General features: G+C 39.9%; 1 protein-coding gene across 1 annotated transcript; it reads right to left on the bottom strand.

Annotated features, from left to right (window-relative positions):
- Window positions 1-321: 321 nt before the first annotated feature.
- Window positions 322-12,842, bottom strand: LOC141065997 (E-selectin-like). Its single transcript, XM_073557949.1, has 17 exons — window positions 12,778-12,842; window positions 12,464-12,538; window positions 11,808-12,206; window positions 11,076-11,183; window positions 10,779-10,964; window positions 10,330-10,515; window positions 9,749-9,934; window positions 7,321-7,506; window positions 6,955-7,140; window positions 6,669-6,845; window positions 6,363-6,539; window positions 6,085-6,261; window positions 4,193-4,372; window positions 3,997-4,110; window positions 3,846-3,867; window positions 3,687-3,759; window positions 322-2,877 (listed from the first exon to the last, which is right to left on the bottom strand). The coding sequence occupies exons 2-16, from the start codon at window positions 12,498-12,500 to the stop codon at window positions 3,693-3,695; spliced, it is 2,388 nt and encodes a 795-aa protein (XP_073414050.1). The 5' UTR covers window positions 12,501-12,538; window positions 12,778-12,842; the 3' UTR covers window positions 322-2,877; window positions 3,687-3,692.
- Window positions 12,843-13,212: the final 370 nt, after the last annotated feature.

Here is a 13,212-nt window from a genome sequence, read left to right as displayed (position 1 = left end):
TGAAATCAGTATTATCCTTCATTGCTATTGTTTGATAGTCTACAAACGTTATAACTTGTATTGTATAAGCATGTACAAAGCTAAAGTCTTTTTACAAGTGTCCTTGTACCTCATAAATGTCTTTGGAATCAACTCGTAATATATTGTGTAATATAGTTTGCTTTCTATGTGTAGTGGATATTGATCTTTGCATTGATCATTCTGCGTTTTTGATTATTTCTTGGTAAATATCTAATTAGAGCCGCTACAGAGTTTTTGAAGATGTGCTCCCATTTAAATTGTGTGCAACTTAAAAGAAACAATACTTGTACAGTGATGGAAACATTTTATTATAAATTGATTCAGGTTATGTGACATTATGTTACATAATAAAACAATAATCCCAATTTATTAAAATAAATAATATAAATACCTTTAAATATTAATTAATGTTTCACCCGCTCTTGTGGAGTCATTCACACATCATATATAATACCTTAAGGGTTTGTCCAATATCTTTATATTTATGACTTATATTTAGGATAGGTCATCAATACCAGATTGATGGGGATGTTACAATTAGTACCCCCACCTATCAGCTGCTCCTGGTGCTGTCGGCCGGAAGTGCTCAATTGCGGAGCTGCACATTACAAATTCATCAACTGTATAGTGGTTGCGGCTGGGTATTGCACATCTGCCCCAATTTGAATGAGTATGGTAGATCTGCAGTAGCCTGCTGCAGCCACTATGCAGTTTATGGAGCTGTACTGTTCCACTTCACAACTGATCCCATCCGCCTGCTGCCGTCACAGGGAGTGCTAGCTGACGCACCCCTATTAATCTGATATTGATAACCCATCCTAGGGATATGCCATCAATATAAATGTATTGGACAACCCATTTGAGAATTTACAAATTAGTGCTGTTGCTTCTGTGTTGTCAGATGATACAATACAAAACATATTTTAATAAAATGCCACTTATTCCAATATTTGCATACACATTTACACTATATTTTTATTCTCTCTCTCATACTGTCTATAATATTGTCACAATATGACAACAAATCACTATAGAAACTAAATGGCAGCATCTACATGACTGAGTAGGGATCATGACCCTTTTATCAGCTGTATCAGTTATTGGTTTGCCTACTACTCTTAGCTGCCGTTACACACAACGATGTCCCAGCGATCCCACCAACGATCCGGCATGGATGGGATCGCTGGGACATCGTTTGCTGATCGCTGGTGAGCTGTCACATAGACAGACTCACCAGCGATCAGGATCAGTGAGCAAGCTGGTATCTAGGGTAAACAGTGGGTAACTAAGAGCCACGCGGCTCTTGGTTACCTGCTGTTTACCTTAGATACCAGCGTGCACACTGGTTTCCAGTGTAAACAGCGGGTATCCAAGAGTCGCTCGGCTCTTAGTTACCCACTGTTTACCTTAGATACCAGCATGCAGCGTCGCTGATTGTTGCTCTCCCGCTGCCACACGTTTGCTGGCCAGCGGGAGACCAACAATCAAGAAATGGCCCAGGACAATCTTGCACGATCAGCGATACCCGGTGGGGGTGCCAGTCACTGATGTGTGTCACACACAGTGATGTCGCTGGTGAGATCGCTGTGACGTCACAAAATCAGCGATCTCGCTAGCGATCTCGCTGTGTGTGACGGGGCCATCAGATAGCTGAAGAGGTTTTATACGAAGAACATTTGTGTGACTGGACTGCATGATGAAGTGCCAGATGAGTGACAGCTGGTCCTGTCATGCTGGCATAATCACGAAGGGCCCGATTCACTATTGAGTTTGTGCCTGCTCTTTGCCAAGTTTTTGGTGCTTAGCACCTTTTTCCTTGTGACACATTCATCTTTCCATTTGCGCCTTTTTAAAGTCACTTTTTTATGTGTTCATCTAATGTTTTTTGTTTTTAGTTTTCTAATGTGGGTGGAATTTAGAATTCGCAGATGTTGTCACCTGATTCTTCATTTGTGACTTTTTGAAAAGTCTCAAATTTTTGTTGCAAATGTTCTCCAGTCCCACTGTGAAATTGTTTTTGTATGCCTAAAACTTTGGCAACATTTTAGAGGAACATGTGACTTTTTTCCCTAGAAAACATCACATGACAAGTAAAGAAAATTGGCTTTAAAAAATTGCAAATGCTGAATTTGCTCAATGTGCTGACAGGCCATAAACATTTTCATTTTGGGTCAAAACCATTAATGTGATTGTGTTTTTTCTCTCTATACACCAAGAAACAACAATATTATAAAAAAACACCTATTTTATCCCATTGGGATTACAATCTATACCGACTGTTATAAACAGATACATATTTTATATTGCCTTACTGATAACTCAAAATGTCCCCAGTATAAAAGGCCGAGTATTCGTTTCTCATCTATACAGCTCAAAACACTTGTTTAGTCTGCTCATAAGCAATTGTGGACACAGATAGAAAAGGGTCCCTGCACAAGAACAGTATATGGCCCCTTTGCAGTCCAACAGCTCATCATAATGCCCAATTTCGCCTGCTTTCGAGGTGGTAGTGGCCCCCTTACCTCTTGTTTGCACCAATGATATGTCCACCCTTGCTCATAGAATACTAAATTATGAAATGTATATGAGAAGGGAAAACTCAATGTGCAGGTTGTTCATATCCTATTAATGTCAATAAAAATAATACTAGTATTCCAGTGTACTTGGAAGCACAGCCATAATAAAACATTTAGTACCACAATCACTGAAAGGCCCCACATCCAGGCTACATCAGTTCCAGTGACATTTCAGGATAACATCTCTACAATTCAGTAGTAGCATCTGCTTTACGATGTCAGTTCACCAGTGTAAAGATGGATGCTTTTTTTCCATATACAATTTTCAAGTACAAGAACCCTGCAAAAAGAAAAAAAACGCACACAATTCATTCTTCAGGCTTTACTATAGCCACCGCTTTCATTAAAACAGTGCCTGATAAATAATTCTGATAAAAATGGCATCTTTCACCCTAATACATGAAGGCTACATAGTAGAAAAATGGCTGTTCAATATATCAACAGACGCTCTCCATCTACGTGACATGTTTTCATTCAGAATCCCTTTTTTCTCCTACAGACTATATTTTAGATATATCTGTCAGCAGATTACACAATACATCTTCCATATATTATAAAATAGCTCTCTTAGACTTGATGAGGCTGGTGTATTTACTGCATTTTCAACTTGGGTACACCAGCTTCATTGGGTCTAAGAAATCTATTTAATAATGTATGCAGTCAGAACAGTGAAATCTGTTGACAGGTCAACTTCAGTAGGGTCTTTTTCAAATCTCCTTTATGGCCTATGTAAGAAGGATATATGGATAGAAAAACACTATCCAAAGGTGTACTGAGATACCCTCATGGGGATAAGTGTGCAACACATAATAGTACTGCAAAAAACCTATGCTAAGGTGTATTATTAATGATGGTCATGAGCAGATTAATGCGGCTGTAGCTGCACAGCTACACATGGATTCTGTATCTAGGGAATATACATATTTTACAACAATTGTCATATAAGTTGTGTAAAAAGACCAAAGGGATTTAATAATCAACTGTAAAGAGGAAATGTAATTTGTTCTTTTACATCATTATCTAGCAGAGAATACTTGAGTGGCACAATATTCGGAGAACTGTAAAATACCGCCATATAAAGTCACCTACCGCTTATTACACATTGCCCCCACTATCGTCAGTGTTCTGGTAGATTCCTGCTGCTTCAAGATGTTGGTAACTGCTGTAAAGAAGAGTTAGAGTAATATGAATAAGCGGCTTGCTTTACATCAATGATTAAAGGAATGTTTAGGCAGAATAGTAACTTACTTCGTTGGGGTAAATGTCTTTGCTGTAAATAAATAAATCTACAATTAATAAATGACATTAGATGTATTAATTTCTCCTATATTTACAGAGCTGCACGTCTGATGAAATAGCCCCATGAATACAATGAGACAATCTCGGCTTTATCACGTACCTGTTTTGCGCATGCGCTTTATGAGCCAGATGATGAGAGAGGCAATTGACAACACAGACGCCCCCGATGCAATGATTCCAACTGCTACGTTTGTGGCTGTAATCTGCGGCACAGCTACAGAGGAGAGGCAAACAGAAAACTGTAGTGATATGTGATATGTAGAGAACACTCTCTGTTATATGCTAATGGAAATTACCTTCACAAGTTGGGACCTTTCTATTCCAAAGTCCGGTGCTCTCACATTCTAGAAAGTCTGCTCCAGTTAGTAGTAGATCATATTCACAAGCAAATGTGCACAGGGTACCATATCCAAAATCTGCTTGACTGCAATTCATTTTTCCCATTGTTGGAGCAACAAGAGCTTTGCATTGGACAGCTACAAAAATAAGAAAACTAGATTCTTAGTAACTACATACTGTATATATACTGTACATACACTCACTGGCCACTTTATTAGGTACACCTGTCCAACTGTGTGTTAAGACTTAATTTCTAATCAGCCAATCACATGGCGGCAACTCAGTGCATTTAGGCATGTAGACATGGTCAAGACAATCTCCTGCAGTTCAAACCGAGCATCAGTATGGGGAAGAAAGGTGATTTGAGTGCCTTTGAACGTGGCATGATTGTTGGTGCCAGAAGGGCTGGTCTGAGAATTTCAGAAACTGCTGATCTACTGGGATTTTCACGCACAACCATCTCTAGGGTTTACAGAGAATGGTCCGAAAAAGAAAAAAAATCCAGTGAGCGGCAGTTCTGTGGCCGGAAATGCCATGTTGATGCCAGAGGTCAGAGGAGAATGGGCAGACTGGTTCGAGCTGATAGAAAGGCAACAGTGACTCAAATTGCCACCCGTTACAACCAAGGTAGGCAGAAGAGCATCTCTGAACGCACAGTGCGTCGAACTTTGAGGCAGATGGGCTACAGCAGCAGAAGACCACACTGGGTACCACTCCTCTCAGCTAAGAACAGGAAACTGAGGCTACAATTTGCACAAGCTCATCGAAATTGGACAGTAGAAGATTGGAAAAACGTTGCCTGGTCTGATGAGTCTCGATTTCTGCTGCGACATTCGGATGGTAGGGTCAGAATTTGGCGTAAACAACATGAAAGCATGGATCCATCCTGCCTTGTATCAACGGTTCAGGCTGGTGGTGGTGGTGTCATGGTGTGGGGAATTTTTTCTGGGCACTCTTTGGGCCCCTTGGTACCAATTGAGCATCGTTGCAACGCCACAGCCTACCTGAGTATTGTTGCTGACCATGTCCATCCCTTTATGACCACAATGTACCCAACATCTGATGGCTACTTTCAGCAGGATAATGCGCCATGTCATAAAGCTCGAATCATCTCAGATTGGTTTCTTGAACATGACAATGAGTTTACTGTACTCAAATGGCCTCCTCAGTCACCAGATCTCAATCCAATAGAGCATCTTTGGGATGTGGTGGAACGGGAGATTCGCATCAGGGATGTGCAGCCGACAAATCTGCGCCAACTGTGTGATGCCATCATGTCAATATGGTCCAAAATCTCTGAGGAATGCTTCCAGCACCTTGTTGAATCTCTGCCACGAAGAATTGAGGCAGTTCTGAAGGCAAAAGGGGGTCCAACCCCTTACTAGCATGGTGTACCTAATAAAGTGGCCAGTGAGTGTATATATATAATGCTAGAAAACAAATGAGCAAGATGGGGGATACCCCTTGTTTATTTCTTGTCTTTGTATAAATGCATTCATCTTTTGTGGATGACATATTATGTTCTAGCAAAATTGAAAATTTTAAGGTGTTGTCTTACAAAGGTGTTGCCTTCATCAGGCCCCTTGGCAGAAAGGTGATTATGCTACTGGAAGTTACTATTGGCTATACATTATCCCTTCTACAGAGTAGTATTGCATGTGTTCATACAAATAAATGGCCATCCATAAAGCATGGAGAGTTCATTTAACCCAAAGAGAGAGCTGCTGTTTGGTAGCAGCTTTTGGCCCTGACTCAAGGTGGGAAATCCTGAGTAGGGAGCCTGGGCTTCTTTACATCCAGAGTTTATTCTTTTTGGTAACTGGGTAAAAATGTTGATACCAACATTTACCTTCACATCTGGGAACAGATGAAGTCCATGCTCCTGATATCTGGCAACTGAGTACCGGTGATCCAATTAACCTGAAGCCTTTCAAGCAGCTAAACGAACATTGCGTCTTGTAGTTTGCAGCATCTGAACAGACCATGCGGCCATCCTCAGGATCAGACAGACTAGGGCATTGAATAGCTGAAGAAGAATTGAAAACCAAAGATAAAGTATTCATTTATAAACAATAAATATTTTCTGATTTCAATAATACACCTGGATAGAACATTTTTACCATTTACCTTCACATTTGGGTACAGATGAAGTCCATGCTCCAGATGATTGGCAAGTAAGTACTGGTGATCCCAGCAGCTGGAAGCCTTCCAAACAGCTAAAGGAACATTCTGACTTGTAGTTGGTTTTATCTTGACAGTTCATGTGACCTTTCTTTGGAGAAGTCAATAAAGGGCATTCAACAGCTGGAAGTAAAGAAAGGATATTGAGAAATATTGCTCTAGGAGTTGTGAATTACTTTAGATTGAGTAAATATTACAATCTTAACTATCTGAAATGTTCTTATTATGTAAAAACGAGTTTTTTAAGTTTACCTTTGCATAAAGGAACTGAAAATGACCACTGTCCAGAAGACAAGCATCGAAGCTCAGATGATCCAACCATTTCAAAACCTTCAGAACAGGAAAATTCACACATGGAGTTGTAGGTGGTTCCATCCTTGCATCCCATTAGACCATTTTCAGGGGCGACCAGTGAGGGACACTCTACAGCTGTTCAGAGAATATCTGGTTTAGGATTTGCTTTTAGCTAGGTTAAAGTTTGTTTCTAGACTAGTGTTGTACATAAAAAACAACCAAGTGCAATAAATGTTTTTCTTACGTTCACAGTTTGGGATTTCTCCTGTCCATTGCTTGGCAGCAGTACATAGTATTGAGGAGGGTCCTTTAAGTGAATACCCGTCTGCACATTCAAAATTACAGATGGATTTCTCTGGCATTTTCTCTCCCGAACTTGTGCAGCTCATGGTCCCATTTAGTGGTGTCTCTGGACGCCCGCACTGAATAGCTATGCACAAAGAAAACACAAGAATCAAAATGTAATCTACATTTTATGGAGCTAGTATTATACAAGACTAAAGTGTAATCTACTTTTTATGGAGCTATTGTTCTTATCATTGACGAATAAATTAACTCATTGTCATACCAGATTGACACTCAAGCTAATAAAAGTCTAGGCCTTTCTTACCTTCACATTTCGGTGTGTTTTCAGTCCACTGACCGGTAGCTGAGCATTGTATGGATGGAAAGCCCACAATAGTAAGTCCTTCATCACAGCTGAAATTACACGTGGAATTATATGGCAACACCTCTTGGTCATTGAAACAACTCATTGATCCATTCTCTGGCTCCAATGGCCGCTTACACTTTATAGCTGCAAGATAAAAAAGATAGTAATACATTAGTAGTAGAATTACTGCACAGTTACAGTAGATGGACATGGAATAAAACATATGTAAACATTCCAGTTTGTTATTGCATTATTCTGAAAAATAAATTGAACAAATATCACTCAAAAGGGTCATTAAACCAGAATGTGACTTTATACACAAATACTAAGGAACAACACTTTACAGACCAGAGGTACCTAGTTTATTTCTGCATACTTGCCATGGTGTGCATACACAGCACCTTCATTTAATACTATAAGAACTCTGGCCTTGTTCTATATTTTCTAGAATGTGACTTGCGCGTTGGTTTCTTATTTACAACCATTACCAAAAATTCTGCAGTGTATGTGAATTTCACAGACTGCAGAAAGGAGATCAGAAATGATATTAGAACCTGCTATGAGTATGTGAATTTTGTTACATTTTAATTGAGCGTAAAATAGGAAATAGGCTGTTAAAGGGAATCTGTCGGAGGTTTTTGCTACCTCATATGAGAGCAGCTTAATGCAAAAAAAGAAACCTTGATTCCAGTGTTGTATCGCTTCGTTTACTGAGTGCAACAGTTGTAATACAATCAGTTCTTAGATGTAGCATGTGTGACGCCCCGGAGGCTTCAGTCGCCACAGAGGTACTGCACCTCCTCCTGAGTTGTGGTGCCCCACCATCCAAGTAAGGTGGGAACTCCTAACCACGCTCCAACACCTGCACCCCTCACCACAAAGTAGTGTAGCAAAGCCACATTGCGGCTCCTTGCTTAGAGAGTAGCAGAGCACCTTTGGTGGTTCCCTGCTTGGAAACACGAAACGTGCTGGGAGGTGGGTGGAGTTTAGAATACATAAATAGCGGGAAGAGTTAGTCAGTCAGTGAGTTGGAGAGAGTCACTCAGTGAGGAAAGGAGATCCCTGGAAGAGGGATGGAGGAAGGAGTGCTGCAGCTGCCTCAGTGATCTGAGCCAGTTGGCACAGGAAAGGAAAGAAGGAGAAAGACATTGGACTGAAACCTGACCTTCTATGAGAGAGAGGGATTAGTACGGAACGAAGGAGTAAAAGGGAACAGAGAGAACGTGGGTTAGAGGAGAACCCTGGCTAGAAGTTCTAAGCGCAAGGCCGGGGGCCCAGTCCCCGAGGTTGTATGGACACTAATGGTTCTGCAGCAGACACCGGTGGAGTAGTGGGCTGTAAATGCACTACTCCCATCTAAGACTTGGGGCACAACAGCAACTTGGATAGTGAGTCGGGACTCAGGAGTAAGGAGTCCCTGAAGCAGGCTACAGCTGTCTGCCATACAAGTAGAGTTCTTGGGAACATCTGTCAGGAGGCACTCCAGTGTAACTCAGTACTAGGAGTACTTCATTTAAAGGCGCTATAGAGGAGATGTTCAGAAAGGTACATGTTGGCGGAGTGTTGGAAGGGAGCATCCTATCTTGCCTGGAGGTTGACTGAGCCCAGGACCCGGAGGACACAGCACGGAGGCAGGCATCTGTGTGAACTGCAGACTGTGAGTAAAGCTTTGGAACTACTAAATGCCCTGGTGTCCTCCACTTATTCCCGCATCACTACACTCCGCACTACTACATCTGGGCACTGGCCTCTACACTGCCTGTGCCTCTCCTCCATTGCTACATCTACACTGCCCTGGAACTACAGCTCCACCTGTGGGGAGCTTCACCATCTTTGCTGCAACCCACCACCAGTCCCAGAGGATCTGCATGCAGCGTCAGCCTAACACCTCACTTGCCGAACACCACAGGTGGCGTCACAAACTATTCATAAACTTTATTTCATTGTTCATTCATCCCCCTTTTGCCATGGAGCCCCAGGGCCACAGCTTCCGTGACAACTCCCATTGAGATCAACGGGCCCGGTACCAAGTACCCCGCTAGGCCCTGGTGGGGGCGCTCCACATTTAGCTCAGAAAACTGCCTACTGACAATAAGCTGCTAATCAGCGTTGGGGGTGTGGCTTCATAGTTTCAAAGTTTTTAAGGTTGAACATAGACTCAAGTCTATCGACTTCAACTTATTGCCTAACATATTGATCAAGAAGAAAGTAAAAACCCCATGGGGCAGACAATAGCTCAATATTAGGGGACAAATTCCTTCTCAACTCCACATATAGAAATCAGATTAGATCCCTGGATCAACACTCTAAATGTATGTATGTACATCATTTATTTTATTTACATTAAATTAAGTAATGAGCCTAAAGATTAAGAAATCCATAGTACCTTCACATGTTGGGGATTCTGCAGACCACTGACCAGGAGCGAGACATTGAATTGAAGGATTTCCCTCTAAAATAAAACCTTCACTACAGCTGAAGCTACATGAAGAATTATATGGTAGCATTTCTCTATTGCTAGAGCAGTCCTTTGCTCCATTTTCTGGTGCTGATGGATAGTCACACTGAATAGCTAAAAAAAAAAGAGAATCCAAATCATCATCTAATCATCATCTCCAACAGCCTCTGTGGCCACACAATTCAATCTTACAAGTGGTGAAACTAGTTTGGTTCTCAATCACCTCATTTGACATGATCTTACTTGAATGAAGCCATTTTTTCCCAATAATATAGATATCTTACAGATATCATTAAGAAACTGTTCACATTTTACAATTATTATGATTGGAACACTATTTTTTAAGCATGGCAGACCAGTTTTCTGGCAGATGAGACCGATTTCAATCAAATTTTCCAACAAAAAATCGAATGAATATTTTTCTGATTGGTCAGAAACTAGGCAGATATCTATACAGTTAAAAGCACCTTAATGCAATTTAGAAGGCAGTGATTATCTAGCATTATTACCTTCACATTTTGGGGGGTTTTCTGACCACTGACCAGGAGTTGTGCAAAGTACTGAAGAAGATCCAACCATGGTGAACCCTTCTTTGCAGCTGAAGTTGCATGTGGACTTTTCTGCAAGAATTTCTCCATCAATGGAGCAGTCCATAACTCCATTATCTGGTATATCTGGGCGATTGCATTGAATAGCTGTTAAACAAATAAAAATAATATACTTCAGATAGCCTAAAGGCAATTTGTAAGACTGACATTACAACTCCTTCAATGTCAAAGATCAAAAATTGAGTGTACAGTAATTGCAAAAGCATCTTCTACAATGTGCCAGTCCTTAATCATACTTGCATGGTTCATAGAATGTTACAGTATGTAGACTAATGGCAATAGTTATATTGAATGGCTTAATGGACAAGCAACCATGAAAAAGATCAAGCAATGCTTTATCATGTATGTACCTTTACATTGTGGAATCTGGAATCCCCAAGCTCCATTTCCTTTGCACTGGAGATTTTGAGAGCCAACTAAAAGGTGTCCATCAGAACATGTGAAATCGCAGCTTGATTGGTAGGCAAAATGTCCATACACATGAGAGCACACAACTGATCCATTATCGATTCTTCCAATCTCTGGACAAGTAACAACTGGAAAATGGAATGCAAAGTGTTATATTCAGACTTCCATCTATATCTGGAGATATAAAGCATATGATATTAATAAGTTGTGGATAAAAATATGACAATGTATGCACTTACCATGCTCACACTCTTTTCCAAAAAATCCATCAGAGCAATTGCAGGTGTGGTTATTAATCGTTTCTATGCATTCCCCATGATTGCTGCAGGAAGAAGGGTTGCAAGAAGCTGCAAAAAATAAAATAAAAGCACTGCAATTAGCAAAAACAAAATGTACGTGGAAAATAGAGGCAGTGAGTCACATTGCCTACTCTGATGCTTTTTTCTACTGTGAGCATCTTTATATGGTTTAACTGGAATAACCAGTATTCCAGAACATAAAGGTTTCCAAGGACTCTGACATCTTTCTATTTTTTTTTTTTTATCAATCTTACTATTGCAGACCTGACGTCACTTACAGAACAGTATGAGGGGACATCTACGAAAGAAAAATCATTTGTTTTCCTAATCCTCTAAGTGTTGCAATCAGGTGCGGACTGGGACTGACATTCAGCCCCCAAGAACCAGATGGAATATATTACTAATATTACCCTGGATGAAGAAAAGCAATATATACTACAAAACCAATATTTCTAAAGATTCATGTGGCCTTCTGGGGTAAGTGATAGAGTCAGCAACTTTGTGCTCCATCACAATGCTTAATAGTATGGATGACTTGAGAACACCGATTCTGTTAACAACATAATAGACAGGGCAGTCCATGACCATACAGGCCATTCTGGCATTTGCCAGAATTACCAAATGGCCAGTCTGGCCCTGGTTGCAATCGTCTTGTGGCATATTACTCCATACCTGTGTAACACAAAGCTGCTTTTTTCTTACTGCAGGGCTCATCATTCCATTTTCCAGAATCAATACGCCTTTTTACATACATCTCAACACAATCCTCATTTTTATTCTCACTCTTGTTGTTGGGTTCATTCTTAGCCCAGTTTTCAGCTTCCTTTGTCAGAACCTTGTTGGTACCAACCCAGGTCCATTCGCCAGTTTTAGTGTTTTTTCTAATACCAATCCAATAATATGCTGCATTGAATGGTAAATTCTCATTCAAATACTTGATCTCTTCTCGGTTTTGAATTGCTACCATATCAGTGTATTTTTCCCTACAATATTTTTGGGCATCGTCATAGTTCATGTTGTTGGATGAAGAGTGATACGTCCAGCCATGTGTGACACATATCAATGGAAAACCTGCAATACAGAACAGACCATAAAAAAAAAATTGATGTCTATCTTTAAATCACCAATTTTTACCATGCAGTAACTTGGTTTAGCATTAACGACAACATATAAAAGTATTACAGCCTAGAAGTTATATTTTATCATTGGTATTTTAAGTAGAAATAAACATTTTATGATAAAGTATGACATTTCAGGTTGAACTATAAAGTGTAGAATTTACTGAGAAATTAAGCCAGAATATCATATGAGCAATATCATTAACTTACCACAGCTAAGTAGGAAAAGATGGATTAAATAGTCCATTGTGCTCAGTCAACCCAGCGACAAGTGATATGGCTGTTCTGGAAACAGAATACACTTTTTTATTAAATTATCCAAAACATTATTGAGGATAAATATTTTATTTTGTCTATATTCTATATAGTATATCTAATATTGGTAGGATGTATAATGGAGTATACAGTTACATATGAAAACATCTTTGACTATCATCAAGAAGAGAAACTAAATGACTTAAAACAAAGAATTTTGTGCTATGTTGTAGGACAAAAATGTAATTCCAAAAAAAGTTCACACTTACAGAGTTAAACGCGTTGTTTCAGTGGTCTGTGCTCTTGAAGTGACAGCTTACACTGGAAAGTTTCCTGTCGATTCTACTTTCACTGCTGAACTCATGCCTCTTTTAAACAGTTAGGAAGGACGTACCTCATTGCATCTTGGAATTTCCCTGAACCATTCATTAAGCTAAAATAGCTTGGTGATTAGTCTCTTAGATTGGCTCAGGAAGAAAGATAGTATAATAAATAAAATATTACCTTAAATGATAATTTAAAAGACACATTCAGGTTCAAAATCCAAATATTAACCCCTTTACCCCCAAGGGTGGTTTGCACGTTAATGACCAGGCCAATTTTTACAATTCTGACCACTGTCCCTTTATGAGGTAATAACTCTGAAATGCTTCCATGGATCCCACTGATTCTGACCTTGTTTTCTCGTGACATATTGTACTTCA

Source organism: Dendrobates tinctorius, unplaced genomic scaffold (genome assembly GCF_039654945.1).
Source record: "Dendrobates tinctorius isolate UK_male_01 unplaced genomic scaffold, ASM3965494v1 ptg000012l, whole genome shotgun sequence".
NCBI lineage: Eukaryota > Metazoa > Chordata > Amphibia > Anura > Dendrobatidae > Dendrobates > Dendrobates tinctorius.
The sequence above is the reverse complement of the archived record's forward strand: the minus strand, read 5'-3'. Positions and strand labels throughout refer to the sequence as shown.

Coding starts and splice junctions, on each gene's coding strand:
- LOC141065997 (XM_073557949.1), bottom strand. CDS start 12,500: ATGGACTATTTAATCCATCTTTTCCTACTTAGCTGTG. Junction 10,516..10,778: donor CCAGATTCCACAATGTAAAG/GTACATACATGA, acceptor TTTGTTTAACAG/CTATTCAATGCAATCGCCCA. Junction 6,846..6,954: donor AGAAATCCCAAACTGTGAAC/GTAAGAAAAACA, acceptor TTCTCTGAACAG/CTGTAGAGTGTCCCTCACTG.